Source organism: Malus sylvestris, chromosome 15 (assembly GCF_916048215.2).
Source record: "Malus sylvestris chromosome 15, drMalSylv7.2, whole genome shotgun sequence".
In the NCBI taxonomy this organism is placed as follows: Eukaryota; Viridiplantae; Streptophyta; class Magnoliopsida; order Rosales; family Rosaceae; genus Malus; species Malus sylvestris.
Genome location: NC_062274.1, coordinates 25,459,472 through 25,480,228, shown reverse-complemented (window position 1 = coordinate 25,480,228; position 20,757 = coordinate 25,459,472). Strand labels below are relative to the sequence as shown.

General features: G+C 36.7%; 2 protein-coding genes across 2 annotated transcripts; one reads left to right on the top strand and one right to left on the bottom strand.

The window, feature by feature from the left end:
* The first annotated feature begins 1,910 nt into the window (after positions 1-1,910).
* Positions 1,911-8,084, top strand: LOC126604133 (nicotinate phosphoribosyltransferase 2-like). Its single transcript, XM_050271249.1, has 15 exons — positions 1,911-2,271; positions 2,380-2,527; positions 2,641-2,760; positions 2,886-3,020; positions 3,139-3,200; positions 3,456-3,531; positions 4,053-4,154; positions 4,507-4,623; positions 4,746-4,804; positions 5,481-5,655; positions 5,862-5,996; positions 6,071-6,169; positions 7,282-7,390; positions 7,530-7,642; positions 7,746-8,084. The coding sequence occupies exons 1-15, from the start codon at positions 2,123-2,125 to the stop codon at positions 7,821-7,823; spliced, it is 1,677 nt and encodes a 558-aa protein (XP_050127206.1). The 5' UTR covers positions 1,911-2,122; the 3' UTR covers positions 7,824-8,084.
* Positions 8,085-9,398: 1,314 nt separating this feature from the next.
* Positions 9,399-20,159, bottom strand: LOC126604128 (DNA polymerase alpha catalytic subunit-like). The gene is made up of 31 exons (XM_050271244.1): positions 18,936-20,159; positions 18,616-18,786; positions 18,423-18,506; positions 18,206-18,280; positions 17,915-17,979; positions 17,648-17,738; positions 17,362-17,535; positions 16,920-17,083; positions 16,680-16,794; positions 15,875-16,054; positions 15,663-15,776; positions 14,410-14,529; positions 13,999-14,307; positions 13,765-13,857; positions 13,460-13,578; positions 13,298-13,370; positions 13,107-13,163; positions 12,897-12,989; positions 12,237-12,359; positions 12,056-12,153; positions 11,923-11,968; positions 11,640-11,753; positions 11,441-11,524; positions 11,199-11,312; positions 11,022-11,111; positions 10,863-10,936; positions 10,511-10,730; positions 10,286-10,339; positions 10,054-10,173; positions 9,882-9,956; positions 9,399-9,785 (listed from the first exon to the last, which is right to left on the bottom strand). The coding sequence occupies exons 1-31, from the start codon at positions 20,079-20,081 to the stop codon at positions 9,639-9,641; spliced, it is 4,602 nt and encodes a 1,533-aa protein (XP_050127201.1). The 5' UTR covers positions 20,082-20,159; the 3' UTR covers positions 9,399-9,638.
* Positions 20,160-20,757: the final 598 nt, after the last annotated feature.

The window sequence follows — 20,757 nt, the reverse complement described above, 5'->3', positions numbered from 1 at the left end:
TAAATAGACGGTTCATAATTATTTTACCAAATCTGTCATTCTCTTTTTACAATTGGAATACCAAACGATCTCACATTTAATTAATTTTCTTCAAATATGATCTTTACAAAGCGATTACCATATAAACAGTTATAATCATAAGCGCAAAATTTCAAGGAATCGGCTACAAAATGCATTCAAGAGGAACTTATTCCCAATCATTAAAGAACCAAGTTAATTCCTTATTTAATTAATACCAACTCAATTATATCGTAATATACTGAACTAGAACAATTGTACCAATTTTAAAATGAGATAGTATGTGAATCACTAGGCGATTACACACTGTCTGCAGTAGATTTTCCCTACACTACTTGATAATCAAGAAATTATATATAACAAATTTACAGGGAGATCAAAGCATTTTACTTTCGTAAAAATGGAGATGGCTAGTCTTACACAAGTTTCTCTTGGAAATGTTTTTTGAGAAATCATTTATATTTGTAAGTGCCTTTTCTAGAAACGTAACAAAAATTGAGGTGATTTGAAAATTTTATATTTGAACCATTCTCGAAGGCTTGACTTTCGGTCAAATACACGTTTCCAATTTCAATCCAAAAAGTTTAAGAAATACATATCATTTCCGATTTAGGAATCGTAATTTTGGAATTTCATAAACTCATACTAGATTCAATATTTTTGAAATCTGATTATTTGAGAATTTCAAAACTATGAGGCCTTGTTAGGTGGGCCAGATGAAACAGGTTGTGATCAATTAAAATGAATTTGAGTCTAGTCCGTTGTTTGTTATGTCAAATATGAGATAGACATGATGAACATGATGGATTATGAGTCCACAATAGAGTAAGTTATCTAAAATATTTTTATACATGGGTTACAAGTACTGTCTTACAAGTCATTGCCAATCCAATTATATCCCTGAGATCCAGTCATTTAGCACACCGAACCCTAAGAGTTCTATGACTTCATCTATACAAATATATATAAAATAAATAACAATAAATAAAAACGTTCTATCGAAAAGCCACTCACAAAACAACATTTTAACCAAGAACATTTAATGAATTTTTATTAATTATAAGGACGAAAAACAACAAAAAAGGCCCATAAAACAGAACAAAACATTTAATGGATTTTTTGTCCTAGAGATTGAGTGATGGAGCGAAGTCAGTCATGAATTTTTATTTTTATTTTTTTTATCAAACGATAAATTTTATTATATTAAATATTAATTTAATCACTAACAAAATTTGATTTCACGTCGTAAAGAGCTCAATTCTTTTTTATTATTACAGTAAAAGGTTACTTGCGTTAGAAAATTATTTATTATAGGTTTGCTTTCGGTCGATAATTTCTGGGGTTTGATGGCGTAGTCTTCGTGAAAGCGCAGGCAGTCGGAACCGAAGCCCCTTGAATTCTGTGTCCCTGAAGACTCTCAGCATCTGTCATCTTTTCAAGTGCATGTCCTTATTCCCCATCAAAACCATGATTGTGGGTTCTGATGATCATAAAATCTAAGGGCACGTTTACTAATCCGTAATCAGATTGAAGGGAATTGAATTGAAGAGGAATCTGATTGAGGAGGAATTGGATTGAAAATGAAACAAAATTATATTCATGTTAAAGTTATTGACTATACTAGCTGGAATCGGAGTAAAAATGATATTGATTTCATATAACTTGTTTACTAGTTTTCTGGAATCGAAATTAAAACTAACTTGATTACTAAACTACCTTGTATAACATAATTTTTTTCATGCTAGTTAATGAAATTTAATTTTATATCATATTAATAAATTTCATCACGTAAGATTTTGTGTTAATAAAAACTAATAAGTATAGTTATTTAATAAAAAATAAAAATATTATACCATCATTACCCCTCCCAGGTATATATGGTTCGTCTATGAAGCTGTTTAACAAAACCAGCGACAAGTCAGCTACACACCCCTTGTCTCTCTGTCTCTCCTCTGTCTCCTGCGTTTCGATGAATTGTACGAGAAAACGCCTTCTTCCTCGTTTATAGCGGTCTCTCTCTCCTCTCTCTAGCTTCTCTCTGTAGACATATATACATACATATATATCTTACCAGAAGCAGAAGCAAGAACTAACCAATATACTAATGGAAGCGAATTCGAACGGCCCGATTGATTCGGGTCGGGTCATTGCGCCCCCCACCAATCCAATGGTCACCCCCCTGCTCACGGATCTCTACCAGTTCACCATGGCCTACGCTTACTGGAAAGCCGGCAAGCACAACGAACAAGCTGTGTCAGTCTTCTCTCTCTCTCTCTCTGCTTTCCCACTCCGTTTGTTTCCCGGGAAAATTCTAAACTTTCCCGGCAACCAAACAGAGCTTTACATTTATTTCCGTTACAGGTTTGATTTGTATTTCCGGAAGAACCCCTTCGGCGGCGAATACACAATCTTTGCCGGTTTGGAAGAATGCATCAGATTCATTGCCAATTTCAAATTGACTGAGGATGATATCGGCTTCGTCCGCGAATCATTGTCTTCTTCGTGCGAGGTAAATCACTTGTGAAACTTTCACTGTAAATTTTACTGCATTCTGTAGTTTGAAATTGTGATTTGCATGTGTATCAAAAGCTCGAATAATCGAATTGCAATGGTGAACTGTAGGATGGATTCTATGACTATCTTAGAGGAGTTGATTGTTCAGAAGTTAAAGTGTATGCCGTTCCTGAGGGTACAGTTGTTTTTCCAAAGGTTCCCCTGATTCGAGTTGAAGGGCCAATTGCGGTGAGAACCGTTAATCTAGTTTTGTTTTCGGCTTTCTTTAAACTGTTGTGGTTAATTGTTGTTGTTGCCAGTTCTTCTAGTCGTTTTGCTGTGTGTTTTGTTTTACGTTTGTTTTATTGTTGCAGGTGGTTCAATTGCTCGAAACTCCGTTTTTGAATCTTGTTAATTATGCATCTTTAGTTGCTACGAATGCTGCAAGGCATCGTTTTGTTGCTGGAGAATCAAAGAACCTACTTGAGTTTGGGCTTCGACGGGCTCAGGTATCTGGAACATGCTTGGGCTGTGACAAGTTCAGGTTTTTCACATTTTGGATTTGTTTTTCCCAAGTTCTGTGGTCGGATTATCTTAGTAAAAAAATGTCTTCGTTTTGGTATATAGGGACCTGATGGGGGAATAGGGGCATCAAGGTACTGTTACCTGGGAGGATTTCATGCAACAAGGTAATGCCTATTGAAAACTCAGCTGCGGCATATTAGTATTGTGATTTTTGTTTTTTTAACAATACTTTTGGATTATGTTTTGCGTTTTCTAAAGCATTTTACTTCTCTATATATGTCATATAATCATATTCACACATTTCTGATATTGGACAACTGGAAGAATCTCATTTCATTTGACTTAAAATCAGCAGCCTTTTGTCGTTCCGAGTAAAGATCTGGAATAACTTGTTTTTATCTCTATGTTATATTTGGCAGTAATGTTGCAGCTGGGAAGTTATTCGGGATACCACTTCGTGGAACCCATTCTCATGCTTTTGTCAGCTCATTTATGGTACGCAACTCTTTCATCCTTTTTGGGAATTTAGAAAGTACAACTTCAATTGCATAAAGACTTGGGATCTATTCTGCATAACCCCTAATAGGTTGTAGAAAACATTTTAGTTCATATCTACAATTATATCATCAGAGGTAAACTAGAAACTAGTAAGTCTATTACCTATTAAAATACCACTATATTTATATTATAAGGTAGGTTTTTCAATGTTTGAGACCCATTTCTTGTATTTAGCATGACGTTAGTTGAACGCTAAAGCTATACTGTTTATTCATTAATTCTGAGATAAAATTTCACGGCCGTAATGTTATTGATTTTCATCTGATAAGGGAAATTACAAACGTGATATCTCATGAATCCTTCGTAAATTACAAACATGATAAGGGATTGAGTTTAGTGTCTATTCTTGTTCCATGACATTGAAACACTAAATGCTATGGGCATTATATTGTGTTCATCATGATTTGCGTCCCCTTGCATGTGAAGCTACTGTTTCTAATTTATTTAATCATTTACAGAGCCCTGACGAGATTATTGATAAATCACTTCATAGCAGTGATGGCCAGAGTACTTGTGAGGATTTTGTTGGCCTGGTTCAGACTTGGTTAAGCAAGATTCAGGTGTTTGATTTTGTTCTTCAGATAAAATTCATATGCTTTTTTTTTATTTCTATGCTTCTTAATTGTGTGTTCTTTCCATTCTACTTAAGTTATAATAATTTGTGCATGATGGCGTATATGTTCATAGCCATTGAACTTTAGTTGGACTACTAAACCCTTTCAGTTTCATCAAATATGTGTCAGTGGGTGTACGCAATCTGTCGTACTTTCACAAAGTTTTGCATATTCATATCCCCTTCTGCCTTCATCAGCTGTTTTACACATTTAATCTCGAATTTTTGTTTTGATATCATAATAGGATCTAAGATCAGTTCACTCAGACCTTGACAACGCTTACCCGTGTTCTTTGCAGTGGTCAAAATCATTAAATGGAACTTTTGGCGAGACCAATCAAAGTGAGCTAGCAGCATTCACATCATATGCATTGGCATTCCCTAGTAACTTTCTAGCTCTTGTAGACACATATGATGTAAGTAAACATTATGCAGCTTACTTCGTAATGTTTAATGATGTGGTTTCGGCCCACTTATACTTTATTGTCTCTTTATATAAAGTGATTCTTTAGCAACATACCTTTCATTTATTTACCAGGTTATGAGGAGTGGAATCCCTAACTATTGTGCCGTTGCTTTAGCACTCAATGATTTAGGGTATGTTCAAAAAAATTTCGTGCACCATTTTTAATCATTTTTATCCACTTGATGATTTTAGTATTGTGCAATCTGGAATGGATTTACAAAACTAGGTATCCTCTATTGGTTTCAAATGGCAAAACTATGGCAACACCAATAAGGTTGATAATGATGACTATGGTTTATAATGTAGGCTCAAAAGCAGTTCGTATGGTAATGCATTTCGTTTTAAGGGGTTGAAGCCAATATTAGTGCTCAAACTTTAAGGTTGTAGGCATTTGACCTCTTAATCATGAAGCCTCTGTTTTTTTTTTTTTTTTGGGGGGGGGGGGTGTTTTGGTTGCTTTATTGAATAAAGGTTCCCTTTTAGAAGTGAGCGAAAGACATAGGCCGGTTTACACCACTGTTGCAGACTTATGTAGATGTTGCTTCATAAAAAAGGTCGCCGTTTTGCAGGTTACTTTTTAAATAAAATATGCCACACTGAAAAATTTCTCCAGAAAGTTGCCTCTACTCTAGGAACTATTACATTAACCTTGTCTTTGGAATTTTTTTTTACCATTGCGACATCCATATTAATTTGTGCAATGTGCAGGCAGCTTCACGACCCTTGACTTAATTAGTTTGGTATCTTTAGGCATTCAACGAAGTACATTTGTAGCTCTCTTGATGAGTTCGATGATGCTATGTCCAGGTACAAAGCAGCCGGAATTAGGTTGGATTCAGGTGACCTAGCATATTTGTCATGCAAGGCTCGGAAGATTTTCTGCACCATTGAGAAAGAATTTGGAGTACCTTGGTTTGGAAAGACCAATATTACAGCTAGTAATGATCTGAACGAGGAAACTTTGGATGCTTTAAACAAACAGGTAATGATTCTGAAGTTATGGGGCTTTAAATAAATTATGATGTGGCTTAAGAACTGTACAGAGGCATTTGAGTGCTGGTTTTATTTAGTGTTGATATGTCTACCCTTAAGTTGTTTATCTTTTAATACAGCGATTTAGAACCATAGGACTAAATACATTTTGTTGGAACCTAATTTCTTAATTAGATTAATCTATTTCTTTTGTAGGGTCATGAGGTTGACTCATTTGGAATTGGAACCTATGTAGTTACTTGCTATGCTCAAGCTGCTTTAGGGTGCGTTTTCAAGCTTGTTGAGATAAATAATCAGCCTCGAATAAAACTTTCTGAAGATGTTACGAAGGTTTGATCATACTTCTAACAAATTTCCTGTACCACTCTCGTTTAGATTCTAATTTTTTTCAATCCTCATTTTAGGTCTCCATTCCTCGTAAAAAGCGGAGTTACAGACTGTATGGGAAAGAAGGTTATCCCCTGGTAGATATAATGACAGGGGAAAATGAACCACCTCCAAAGGTACCTTGTCAACTTGGTCTATGCATCCATTACACCACATATATTCTCAAATTGTTTAGTAAATGTTATCCTTATCATTCATATATCAGAGTGCAAACGGAAATATTTTTCATAATTTGGGTTAGCTATTCCAAAGAGCTTGCAAGCTAGGAGCAAGGTTCTAAAAGGTGCGAGGCGCTAGTTGACAGCATGTAGGGGACTAGCGTCTAGACGTCTTTTTTAAAATTTTAATTAAATTTATTAATAACATAAATAAATTTCTACTTATAATTACAAAAATGCATAATTGTATAGGGATACTTAAATTCATAATATTCCAAATAGAATGACATATAAATTATAATGTACTAGGATACATTAAAAACATTGGGAACAAGCATATAATTCGTGTTCATCCAAATATCCAACAAGTCTCATACAATTTATTGAAAAATAAAATTCAAAATGGAAGTTACCTATTTTCAGGACCTAGGCAGTCTACACGGGTGCCTAGGCAAGTCCAGGCTGGCTGCCTAGGCGCTCTTTCTTATTTTTTAAACGCCTAGGGATTAGTCGTGGCGGTGGCCAACTGCCTAGCGCCTAGGCGAGGCTTTTTGAACACTGGCTAGGAGTATATTTTTATTATCATGTCAATCTATGGATTTTAGTTACATCAGAGACTCGGAAAGCAAAGTGATGTACTGAAATTGTGGTGTCTCTTTTATTGTTGGAATAATAATGGAGTGCATGAAACTCATAATGTTACATGATAGTTGTCAAGATGGGCAGGATTTATTAATTTATTTTCCCAAGAGGTAGACAAACAAAGCGTAAAAAACTAAATGATGAAGCTTAACTCTGCACTTATGTGAGTTCCACACCCACAAATAGGAGCGTCGGTGGCTCAAAGTCCCTAATCCGAAGTGAAACACACACAGATATAAATGGAAGAGAGTAATATTTCAGAACATCTAATGAGACGTATTTAATTCTTCGTATCCCTAAGGCTTATAATTTGAGTGTATATCTTTTGCTTGCTTCTTTGGATTCTATACAAGTAAAGAGTTCACTCCATGTGATGATCACTAGAATGATAAATCAGAAATGTCTCATAATTATATTTCAACATGCAGGTGGGAGAAAGAATTCTATGTCGTCACCCTTTTAATGAATCAAAGAGAGCATATGTGGTGCCACAGCGCGTTGAAGAACTTATGAAATGTTTCTGGCCTGGCAGCCCAGGTAGACTTTCAGGATATTTGATAACATTTGGAAATAGAACGTCATCCGAACATATAATTTTGAGCACACTACCGTCCCTTTTTTGTTTTCGTAATATTGGTGAATGTAATGTCTAACCCCGGATTTCTGTTCATTGAAGGTGGAGTAAGAGAAGATCTGCCACCATTGAAGGACATTAGGGAGCGCTGCATTACACAACTCAAGAAAATGCGTCCCGACCACATGAGGAGACTAAACCCAACGCCGTACAAGGTATGAATGAACTGAATCAACTGATACTGATGCATCTTTTTTGAAATTATTCTCATTTTTCAGTGACTGCACTTTTAACTGTAACTATTTTTACGCTGAGCAGGTTAGTGTGAGTGCGGAATTGTACGACTTCATTCATTTCTTGTGGCTCAACGAAGCACCTGTTGGGGAGTTGCAGTGAGTTTGTGTTAGCAAAAGGTATACATGAAGTGGTATACGTTTTTAAGCGCAAGTGACGATTGAAGTAGTTCCCTTAACTGGTCAAAAGCATGTACAACATTGTCGGAATACATAATTTAGCTCAGTTGTGGAACGGTAATTTACTATTTTACTTGTTAATGGAATAATTGTTGCTTCCTTACCTGCATGTTGTTTTTCGACAATGCGATGCATCATTCATTTTTAATAAGATTTTGGAATAAAAAATTTTGAAGAAGGAAAATTGCTGTTCGCACTGAGCCACATGATTGGAACGGACTTGAACTGTTTTTTCCCATCTCCATCACTGTGGCAGCAAAGCTGCAAAAATTCTATGGTGCCATTGAGTAGAAGATACTCCGGACTTTGGGCGACTCTAAAATATAGGGATGGCAATTCTAACAGTTAAACATGATAACTGTGGATAACCGCTAGAATGGATTGGATTTGGGTATTAAAATTCGGGTATATTTTAGGTATGGAGAAAAACCGTGATTATTATTCGGTTATGATTTTAGATATGGTTATAGGGGTCTTCAGTTCATATCCATAACCAAATCCAAACCAAATAATATGTATTATATATAATATTAAAGTATTAAAATATATATATATATATATATATTTATTATTCACCGAATCCATTACCTTAAGAATACAAAAATTGATTGTGTAAGTTGCATTTTGTGGAAAAGTTAAAAAGTTTTAATATGAATCAAAATCTATGAGAATTCAAGGGTACTTATGGATTATCAACATTTAGCTTTAATTTTTATGATTCACAAGATCTATTCTTAAATCATTTTATACATTAAATATTTAATGACGCAATTAATATTTACTAAATTATCATGCGTCAATTGAATGAATATATTTTTTTTTTATTGACAAAGATAGATATAACTGTTAACCGATGGGGAATCAGTTATTCTGTGGGTATGGTTATGGATAATACCCGATGGTTAATTTGCGGTTATAGATATAGTTAGTTTTCGTGGTTATGCGGATGAATATAACATTTTCTTCCCCAAACCAAACCGTTGCCATTAAATATGAGAAACGCTCTCTCCCCTTTCCCTCCTAGAAACCCTAACCTGAAATTGCCATAGCCGCCGGCCCCTTGCTATTTGGCGGTTGCCCCGCTGGAATTTTTCAGATCTGAAAATCGTCCAATGTTTGTAGCTCCTCTGCTTTGCTTGACTTGTGGGTGTTGGTGACCCCCTTCGTCCTGTGTCACTTGATTTTGCACTATTTTTGTTATTGCCACTTGATTCTACACCATCTTTGTTACTATCACTTGTTCTGCTTTGATTTATTCAATCACAATAAACAATTACATATTGAATGACGTTGAGATTTTGTTTATTTATTTATTTATTTATTTATTTGGTGAAAATAGAGAAAGATTAGACAAGATTAGCTCTTGGTTAAAAAATGATATAGAGATTACGAAAAGCTATATCAACTCGACAAATTCGTATTGTAATTAAGTAGAAATGGTGTATAAAAGATTGGCAATGAGTATTTGCAACGTATTTCTTTCAAGCCGATGAAGAAATTGTAAAGCAGGGAAGCACCAACAGCCATGATTATACTAGTACAAAGTATAAATACTCAATTTACAATCAACCTATGAAACTTTCCGAGAGATTTGCTTAAAACACATTGCTGCATAGTAATTGCAATATCAACATTGCTGATGAGCAACCTATAAAAATACACATGAATGACTAAAAGAGTTTTGTAGGTTGCTCATCAAATCAACTTTAACCCTGCGGTCTGCAAAACTTTAAAAGATTTAAACCGTAACACAAAGATCTTGCAGCTGTATCCATCCGTAGGCACAACGGTCCCGAATCCTTTTAACTGTTGAAGCAGCCAAATCCGCGATTGGCCGAACTTTGGCCAACTCCATCTCTACCGGCAGTCTAGTGCTAGCCTCCATCTGCAAATCCAATTGCAGCAAAAGATTAGCAATTACTTGCCTAAAAATACAAGCTCACACCAAGAGTTGATGTCCTGGTTAAGAAAAGTTGATCACCTTTTCTATGCAGCGTTCTGTATCCAAGATGTGGCAGAAAAAGGAGAGCTGCTTGTACAGATCTGCTTCCGTGTACTGGTGAAGGCGCGTTAACACCCAAAATCGTTAGCTACACGAAAATAGTACAAGAAAGCGTTTTTCTTTTTCTTTTCAACGAGTTCTTTATACAAACCTTTCTTACAAGACGTCCGTTGCAGCGAGGATAGTCCGGACAAACCGTTCCTCTCTCAGCATCGCCAACAAGCCGGAGGTTGAGACTTCGTGTGTTGTATTGGCAAGATTCGTCGTCACACTGAAAGTAAAGTCAGGAGATTGAGATTTAGTTTGAATTACAGCAACAAAAATAAAATAAAATCATTGCACCCGTATGGTTCCCCAAAATAATCTGCAAGAGAAAAATTTACCGTCATAAAGCCCCTGTAGTACATTGAAACAAAACTGTCTGCTTGCCTTTTCACCTGAAAGACAAATACAGTATCGGAAGGAGTATGTTCATTAGATGCTTGACGACAATTTGGTATTGAAAACCATAAGCACTTTTTCAGACCCCAAATCTCTCCAGATTAACAGTTGCCTTGACGGATAATTATAGTGGCACTGTGAAAAAAGGGACGAGTTAGTCTATATACCTGGTTGGCTATCATTACAGGAGACAGTCTGCCCATGTCTCCTTCCCCCGGGCATTTTGAACAGCGTAGTGTATGCCAAAAATCGCTGGTAGATTCCTCAGCTTGTGACTTACTTTGCTTTTCGGTAATTGACTTAGAAATGGAATTCAAGATAGTTGGACAACTAAAAGTATTGGAGCAGCTAGGACATGCCAAGATCAAAGGCTCACAACTGCAAAATCTGCAATACATCACATGAATACATCTATCATTTCCAGAGAAATCTTTCATCGTGTTCATTCCAATTTAAAATATATTAGAGTTTAGGAACCAGTGGACACTACGAAAGATTTGAGAAACCAGATAAGGTTACCTCTCTGCATCATCAAGAAGAAGGGACAAGCTGGAAGGATCATCTCTGACAGCTTCACTTGAGTTACCTTTGAACTAAAATTTCCAATTTCAAAAACACATTAGAGGGAGGAATCCTATCAATCAGCTCCAGAAAATGCCTAGGAGGAATGATTTTTACCTTAGAAGAGTCAAGTCCTAAACAATCAGCCAAGCGTCCGGGGCTGGTACCCTGAATCGAAGCACAAAGACGTGATACCACAGGATGAATCTGCACAACGGAATTAAGTCATCAATCAAACAGCAGAATGTACCACCTAAATGACAATACATGGAGCAAATAAGTTGGATAAAGAACCTGCTGGGACAAGTAGTAATCAATGTCAACCATCCATTTTCCATCTTCTCGTTTTAATTCATCCGGATGTCGAGCACGTTGAGCAATCCCCGTTGAATTACTTATACTAGTCCCCTGTCCAAGGAATGGGAAGGAAAGCAAGAGGCTAAACATGATTAACATCACCACTTTAATGTTAAAACAGGTCTCAGTGTTCACTAAATATTCATTCGATATAATACACATTCTACTGCGTCACAAACCTGCTCACAGCAAATGATATAGGGGACTGTATCGCCAGCAGAACAGCCAGCAGAATAACCACTTTGCTTTAATCTTAATGCCACCTAGGATTGTTTGCAGAAGCATCAATGCAACAGAAAAATGAAACAAACACATCGAGTACATTACATGGGACCAGATGAACTGATGGTGAACAGAAAATACGCTATTTGAACTCACCTGAACATGTGGTTGGTTTTTGGCATCTGGGTATGCTTCAGGTGGTTTAGTCAATGACTTGGTGATGACATATTTTTCAAGTGCTACTTCTCCGTTTCTCATCTCCTCTTGCACCTGTTCAAAATTGTAATACAACAATTCAGTCATTTAATCATATGGCCACATAATAGGAAATGAATCTACGAAGAATTAATTTATAATGGCTATTTTCTCCAAGGGAAAATCAACAAAGAAAACACCCACAATGAGTTCAACATGGAAAACATGAAAAGGACCACCTCACCTTCATCAGAGCGTCATGAATTGATTCAACAACATCCTCGCATGACCTGTGAACCACAAATGTGACTGATCAGTAACCTTTGCACAAGTCAAACTGACAATATCAAATAGAAAAGAGCTATAACACAGCATACCCTCCTGATAAAATTTTACTTAGGCAGAAATCTCCCAGTTCCTTTGAAAGTAAGCTCCAGTCCCGTCGAACCATATCAAGACCCTTACGCTCAATAACCTGCACCCAAAAAAAATATAATTTTCATCGTCTCCCAGGAAAGTTTTAACTGAAATTGGAAGTTTGATCATTTTTTATATTACCTCATAGGGCATCTCATTCTTGAATTGCACCTTCACAGCTGCATATTTCTTTTTCTTAAGAAGCAGCATTCTCTTGTATAACCCATCAAGATCAATTTCCAAACACCTATACTTCTTGTTAACCTAAGATGCATAGAGATAGAGGAATCACCCTCATACGCACATAAACTTAGTATAAATAGATAGGCGAACTAGAATACATATAATATTGTGACAGATACTGCAAAGGTGGAGCTGAAGTGTCTACCTTTCCGGAAAAAACAAAAAAAAAAAGCTCTTTGCATTGTCTAAAAAATAGTTATGGAAACTATGAGGTTATTTACTGCAGAAACATTATGTATAAATCAATGTAGTGGATTTTAATCTCTTTAACTAGATCTTTGGACTTCTCCAGAGATTGTAAAAGAATGGAACTTTTATCACAAATCAAGAGGCACCATTTGAATCTGTTATGAAAATAGTTTTAGGAGCAAGAACACTAAACATACAGGATAAGGGTTTGAAATGGAAAGTTTACTGACACATCATATTCAGATAGCACTCTATCATGGTTAGGACTTCACCTCTTGAATGACTTTCCGTACAGCATAAGGGTTTGAAATGGAAAGTTTACTGACCATATCATATTCAGATAGCAATCTATCATGGTTAGAACCTCACCTCTTGGATGACTTTCAATGCAATTGCTTTTGCTTTTGCAATATCATCCAGTCCACTATAAATCATGATTGAATCAGTATCACCGTAGATTACCTGCAAGATAAAATAATAGTGGCACATCCTTCTTAACCAGTCAGTTGAGATAACTCAGTCAGATGTGGATATTGGAAGCTATATTAATCACTGCTATTATGAGATACAAGAAATAACCTCTAGGTTCAAATTGTTCTGAACAAGATCAACGGTACTTTGCAAAATCTCTCTCCCCTGTGCAAAAATTATGGGACTTGCTCAGTACTGAATGAAAGCATTTGGTGTAAAAGTAATAATATTTATATATATTATATGTGAACAATCCCCTGTAGTTACAATGCAGACTAAACATCACATATTTCTCTTACTTGCAGTGTTATAAGCTCAGCCAGTGGCTTTGCATAAAATCTCGAATTTGGAAACCCCAAGCATCCATACATACTGCAATACCAACCATATTCACATCATATATATGAAATACATTTGATGTGACAACAAAAAATAAACAGGCCTAAAAGGGCGAAACAAACCTATTTGCAGTCAGCTTTAGAGCTTGCTGTTGAATGTCAAGTTGCTGGATCTTGAGACCAGATGCAGTCTTCATCCATTTCTTTACATTTCTCCTCCTTTCAACTAGATCTTTTAACAACTGCAAAGTAGTGCAAAAAGCATATTATATACATGCACATACTTTCTTGAGAACGAGAAAATGGAAACAAAACTATGAGGCCTACAATGTTATAACAGATAGTTATATCATCAGGAGACAATCTGTTTGAGCGAAAATGTACAGGATGAGTAAACAAAGAATTCTGTACTGAAGATGATATTATACCTCAGGTAGAAGCCCAATTTTTTTACTAGATGGTAAACGAGGAGCCAATCCTTCTGAAGATCTTTCCACTGTTGTGAAACAGATATTGTATTCCTGTAAAATTGAATCGGTATGAATATTAAAAAAAATCTGTACAAGATTTTCACTCACTTTACATCAGGGAGAAGAAACAAATTGAAAGTAGGCATGTTGGCGATGGTGGAGTATGTGAAGTCCAGAAGTTATATTGCTTACCTGAATAATAGACGGGTAAAGACTATTGAAGTCCAGAAGTAATATATATTTGTCATATAACCCTCTTTTTGGCTCCAATACCAATCCACCTGCATAGGCAGGACCTTTCTTGCCTTTCCCATGATCCTTCTTTGCCTCATTATCAAAATTTACATCCACCTCATCAACATTTTTATCATCAACACCATTATCTGTTTTACGCTTTGCCGAAATTGTTTCCTTCAAATGAGGAATCTTGTCTGGAACAATATACTTCTTTGCATGGAAGGCATGCAGTAAAAGATATTCTACTCTTTGTGCCCTGGCACCCTGAAAAATGCATAGATTAGATTTAGACCACCTATGCCTTTTAGACCATGTCCAAATCAGAATTTGAAATCATAATTGGAAAAAAAACATTGTAGGACTCACTTGTAGGGTTTTTCCCCACAGATTACCGCTTATCTTTGTCAGCTGACGTGTAAGGGGAAGAACGCTCAAATGAAACATGAGTTCCATAGACAGCCATGCATCTGTCTCGCCATATTCAATCTGAATACATGAAAAAGGTATTAGAATAACTCATGTGCAAACACACCAAATAATAATTTCAGAGTTATAGCAGGAAATTTAACCCCTTTCACTGTTAGTTTAGTTCTACAAAGTTACAAGGTGTCAAGAAAAGTGAACAAGAATCATGGTTTTATTAGCAAGAGGCTGACATAATTGGTTGGTAAGCATGTTGGTCCACTGAATTCTCAGTAGATAACAATCCAAGATTTTCACAGCCAGAATTGTCAGCCATTTTCTGAACAAAAGGACCAACTAACATGCAATATGAACTCTCCTAACACAGTTTTCTAGTACATACACTATAATTAGGAAAGTGCTATTCACATACCTATTTTTACCTCCTCCATACCCTTGTTAATTTTTGGCCATTGATCTTCAATTCATCAATCCGACGGCCAAAAATTGAGAGGGTGTGTGAGAAGTAAAATGGGTGTGTGGATAACACTACCCATAACTTATTGATATTATTGGTTGCACTGAACATTAAATTGCCTCACTTGCATACCAAATCTCTGATAACACTAATCTTCTCCTAAGAATAAAATAACTATATGATTTTGTTGTCAAAGAAGACAGGAAAATTGAGCTTTTTAACAGGGAGAAAATTGGAGCAATGGTCCCTGCACTTTGTCCCAATTGGAGCTTTGGTAAAAATCCATGATTATTGGTCCCTGAACTTGTTGTAATTTCGAGCAGCGGTCCTTCTGGTAAACTCCCTAAGAACTTGAATCCAAAATAAAGGATTTTAAAGGGACAAAAAGAGGATGGAAGTTCTAACTGAGTTAGCCAAAGGGACCATTGCTTCACATTATAAGAAGTTCAGAGGCCAAGACTCACGAATTTTTAATTCATGGACCAAAGCTCCAATTGGACCAAAGTTCAGGGACCATATATCTCAATAACAGGAGACAAGTGTGAAGAAAATCATATCAGAGAGATTTTGGGTTAGATAACCACGGCCTTTTCACCTAACTGTGTATGCATATGATAAGAGGTGGTGCATAAGGTAGAGGCTATAATGACAGCCCTAGTAAACTAGTGTAAAATAACAGAACAGTTAAAACTACTCTAAAAATCCAAATAGAGTTTATATTGTAAGCATGAGAACCTACCAGTTCCATTAGAAATTCTGATTTCTGGAACATTCTAGGAATATCATGTGGCATGATCTCCTTTCGGTCTTTATTCAGCTGAGTCTTTGCAAGTTGTGTCAAAGAATAGCTAACCTGATAAACCAAAACATTGCATACATGAGATGCTGATTGCTGAGAACCTAAACCTAATCAGCAATACCGAGCATATAATCCCAAACGCAAGTACTTACCTCCCTTAATAAGTCACGGGAACACAAGTATGTATCACACAAAAGGCGACCAGAAATGCAGGACAAGATCCCTAGACTTGCTCCAGACCCAAAAATGGAGCTTCCTTTTGCAAGGTTAGGCATCCCAGAACGCTTGAGGCGGCCTATTTTGGACCACATGGAGTTTGGCACCTTACAAACCTACAAATATTGAACATCTTTAAATATACATGGGAAATGGTAGCTCATTAAGTGTACGAAATTACAAAAAATGCACAAAAAATGACACCATTGTGATAAATTTAGCTTTTTTTCATTTTTGGGAAGGAGTGTTACCAATAATACATAGAATTTACAAACAATGGCACAAATCATTTGCATTTGGAAAAATCAGGATGCGCAGAAAGAGAAGAATTGCATGACAAGAAACAGGCATTTGAAACGACGGAAGGTCATGAAATTTGCAATGGCACACAGCCATAGAAAGCTGCATTTGGAGAAATGATGTTTTTATTCAGAATTGAAACTTGAAACAAGTCTTTAAAACATGTCAAGCTTTTTAGTCTTTCTTATGTAAAAGAGAAGTTATATTGCACCGAAACATCATGTAACCGATTACAAACTGCATCTGGTCAGCAGTCTATATTTCATCCAGTTTGCCTCTAGATGTAAATATTTTATCAAAAGGATGACCTTATCAATCACAAATGGTAGAATGATTTCACCACTTTATGCTTGTTATCTTGCTTACAACTCATTGGAATAAACATAACAAGGATAGAGACAATCAACTTTTAACATAAAAGGAAGGCAAAAGTATTCCAACCTTAGCCCTGCGGAGAAGGACATCCAGGTCAAACCCAGATATATTGTGTCCAACAAGAACATCACTATCCAACTTGTGTAATTCAATCATCAAACGATTTAGTAAAGCCCTTTCACTGCAAAACAAAGTTCAGTTTCAATACCAGTGAATTTAAAATACAGTTTTTAACAGAATAGTTGTTATTCTATAAAGAGCGAAGAAAAGGATTGATTGAGAATTAGATATGCCAGTAAACCCCACGTGCTTTCGATGCTTAAAACATTTGATCCAGCCTTAGAATTCTTTTCTGTAGCCTCCTTAGTGAAGCCCATTGGAAATATGCCTCCATCAAGTTTACGGACAACAGTAAAATGGCTCAGCATGCCAGGTTTTGTCCACTCCGATGCTAACACAGGAGTGTCAATCTGAAAAGCCAAAGGGCACAATATAAGGATAATGGAACATTTCAGTGTACTTTAGCAACAGATTTCAGCAGCTATAGCATATGACTGTATAACTTCAACTATATTGACTGTAGGACTGGAACAAATGGATGAAATTTATAAACATTAGGTTAGAGGAGAAATTTTCCTTTCATGTTAGTCAGTTGGCTTAGATAATTGTGCATCCTAACAAGATGCATCAAAAGTCACAGAAAAAACAAAACTAAAACAAGCAGTGCTAAAAAGATTGTAGGACAAACCTTGGCCTTGTGACAGCAGATAACAGATGCAGAGACAATTTCGTCAAAATTAATAGTTTTCAAACTTATTGCAGTAACAACCACTGGGGGAGACTCTGCAGTTTTCTTTGGGCAATTTGAGACCTGTATGTCTTTTGCAGATTTAACAACCACCTCAAATTTGCACCAACTTACCTGTATGATAGAATAACCAAAGTTATTACAGATGAACCCGAAAGCAAAGTAAAATACGAAGTTCATAATCATGGCTAAAATGATAACGGATGTCCAGACTTGGAGATCTCACCCGTTGTGAAACTGGACGAAACTCTGAACCTGAAACTGATAACCAAGACGGGCCTTTTATCTTCCTTTTAACAAGAAAAAGCTCCAAAGCGCTGTAGGTTATGATATGTTAGGTTTTCTCTTATTTAATAAAGAAAAGAGCTTTAAAGTAACATAAGCTATAGCTCCATTCTTACCACTAGGAAAATCCAGGTACAAAACACAAAAGAAAGCATTTGAGAGTTATAGATCAGACATCAAACTTGAGGACCTGCTCTAAATCTTGTACCTGGTATGTGTTCCTAGAAGAGCAAGCAATGTTTCTCCTTTAAGATCTGCTGGAAGTGGGGGATCCTGCGACATGCAATCGGTACTCATAAAAACGGAATCAAATGAAATTTGATACTAAATCATCAAGTCATTAACCATCACTGTCTCACAGCAAGCAACTGTAAAGAACGAAAACCTAGGAAACTCCAAATATTTACTAGAAAGAAGTAACGTAGTTAATATGCAAACTGAAGGTGTACTTTATTTCTATAAAGTATAAACTGGTTTAATTACAGGTTGAGCGTTATACCTTGAATGGATAATTGATCTTAAGTACATAATTCTCTCCTGCAGGTATGTCAGATCGCTCAAATGCATAGCTCCTCTGTGATATGTTCACATAACACTGAATGAGCAACAAAGTGGAACAAATAACAGGAAAGCTTCGTGAAGACTCAACAAACTTCATTGGTTTATACTTTAATCAATTCACAGTTAGAAATATCTCTATGATTGTAACTGCAAACCTTAACCGGCGCCATGCTAAAAGCTGATATATTGAGATCCAACAACTTCTTTGCCATGTCGCTCTTTAAACCAGAAGCCATATCCTGATAACGGGAAAAACAAAAGCATGAACAGCAGCAAAGAAAATTAAATGCTAATCCAACAAGAACTACATGTAAGTATGTTCACGCCTGTTGAAAAGCAAACACCTACATGCAGCTTTGTACGGAATTCTCTGGATGAAATCCTCGACTCTTCGGCATCCTTTTCAAGCTTCATGATTTCATCACTGTGAAATACAGAACTCTTTGGAATTGCGTATACACATCTCTGCATGTTCTCTACAACCACACAACAACTCTGGTATGTACTTCCTGCTTTGACCTATATCACCAAAACTTAACTATGAAGTAGTGCAACATGATCAAACATGCAAGATAAGAACTACACTTCAGAAATGAAACAGATTACAAACTTTCATTCGTAACTAACCAAACAGAATTTATATTACATCAAACTATTTACATATTTACCTTCCCAAACAGATAAAGCTTGCCCCCATTAGCACCATAGAACTCTTCATAAGCATCAATCATGTAAAACAGCAGTGAACCATCTTCTTCCAAATCACATTGCGAAATCTCTTCACTATTTGAGCCGCTATTGGCCTCCACAACACCACCACCAACATTCCCATCACCTCCAGTCCTCACCGCCTTCCATCCCACCATAGCACTCAATGCCGGGTCCTTGTTATCTTCCTTAATCTTTGCATTCAAAGTGAAAACCTCTTCCTTTTTCTTCACAGGTTCCACTTTCTCCTCAACAAAATCCACATTTTTCTCCTCAATTGCCCCTCCACCCTCAGAAAATTCATGGCCTTGCTCAATTGGGGGATCACCTCCTTCTAAACCCACCTCCTTCTTGCCCTCATTTTCTTCAAATCCTTCATTAATCTGCACAGAACCCACCAAAGAATCACTACTATTTGCCACAACTCTATCCAATTCAACCTTCCTTGCTAAATTAACACCCCTATCAAACCCAATTTCACTCTTATTACTCAAATTCGGCACCAAAATCTTGTTTGATTGCCCCCTCCTCCGCTTCTCTCTGTCATCCTCATCTGGTGCAAACTCCGCAATCACATCATCCACAATACTATCACAATTCAACCCTCTCCCCCTCTCATTATCTCTATTTTTCCCGAAAACTGACGACGTGAACATCGACGAGAGCCTCTGCTTCCCCATCATCGCCGCCGCGGCAGTGAGCGACGAACTGGGCTTTTTGGGCCGAGGCTCTTTGTCCTTTTCCTTTTCCTTTTTTTCGACTTTCTTCCTCTTGGGCCTATCGCCGCCGTCCGATTCATCCGACGACGGACCGGCACGAGTCCAGTCTTCTTCCTCGCCCTCATCGCAGTAACCTAGGCCGTTGTCGTCGACGATGAAGCCTCGGACCTCTTCCCGTCGTTTGGCGACGATTGCGTCGTACTCGTCGTCTCCGACAGTGTCATAGATTCGGTCCTCCATCTTGATTTGGAACCCACCAGCTTCAGATCGGCGGCCACCATGGCGAAGAGCTTTGAGGCGTTCGAGGGCTCCGGCACGGGCCGACGCCTCTGGTCCTCGACTCCGCCGCCTGCTGGTGGCCACCGTCGCTTGCTCGTCGTCCGCCATTGATTGTGTGTGGATGTCTGTGCGACTGTCAGTGGCTGTGGGTGTAGAGTAGGGTTTTGGAGTTCCTTTTTTAATTAATGATATAAACCTGCCAGCATCTCGTGGTTTGCGCGGGAACGGGCATTTTTTCGGAGGGAAATGGCGGGATGGTATTTGGATTTTTTTTTTTTTTTTTGTATAAATGATTATTTTTTTTCAGTTACAACAATATTTATCATATATCCACTGTACTACGTTGATACAATAACGACACAATAAACACTAATAAGTTTTACAACGAAATGACAATATATTTAGGGAAATTTTATTTAAACCCATTTAATCTCTTTTTACACCCAACTTAAATTTTAAATATTAATTGCCTATTTTACCCTATTGCATAATTACTGTTAAGTACAAAATGAAATTAATAATAAAATTCAAATTTATCAATAAACTCAAACACTATAATTAAACCATACGATTACTTTTTGTTTATCCTACGTTTATTCTGGTTAAAATCCTAATAGCTCTCATAGAGAAAAATAAGTTTTTTTTATTGATAAATGGTGATTTTGAAGTTTTGAATTCTCCAACCAAGGTATGACTCAATTTATGAATTTTTTGTTCGTTTGATTTCAATTTTTTAGAGAGTAGAAGTTATTTACTGTAATTTTTTTCAACAAATACAACGAAG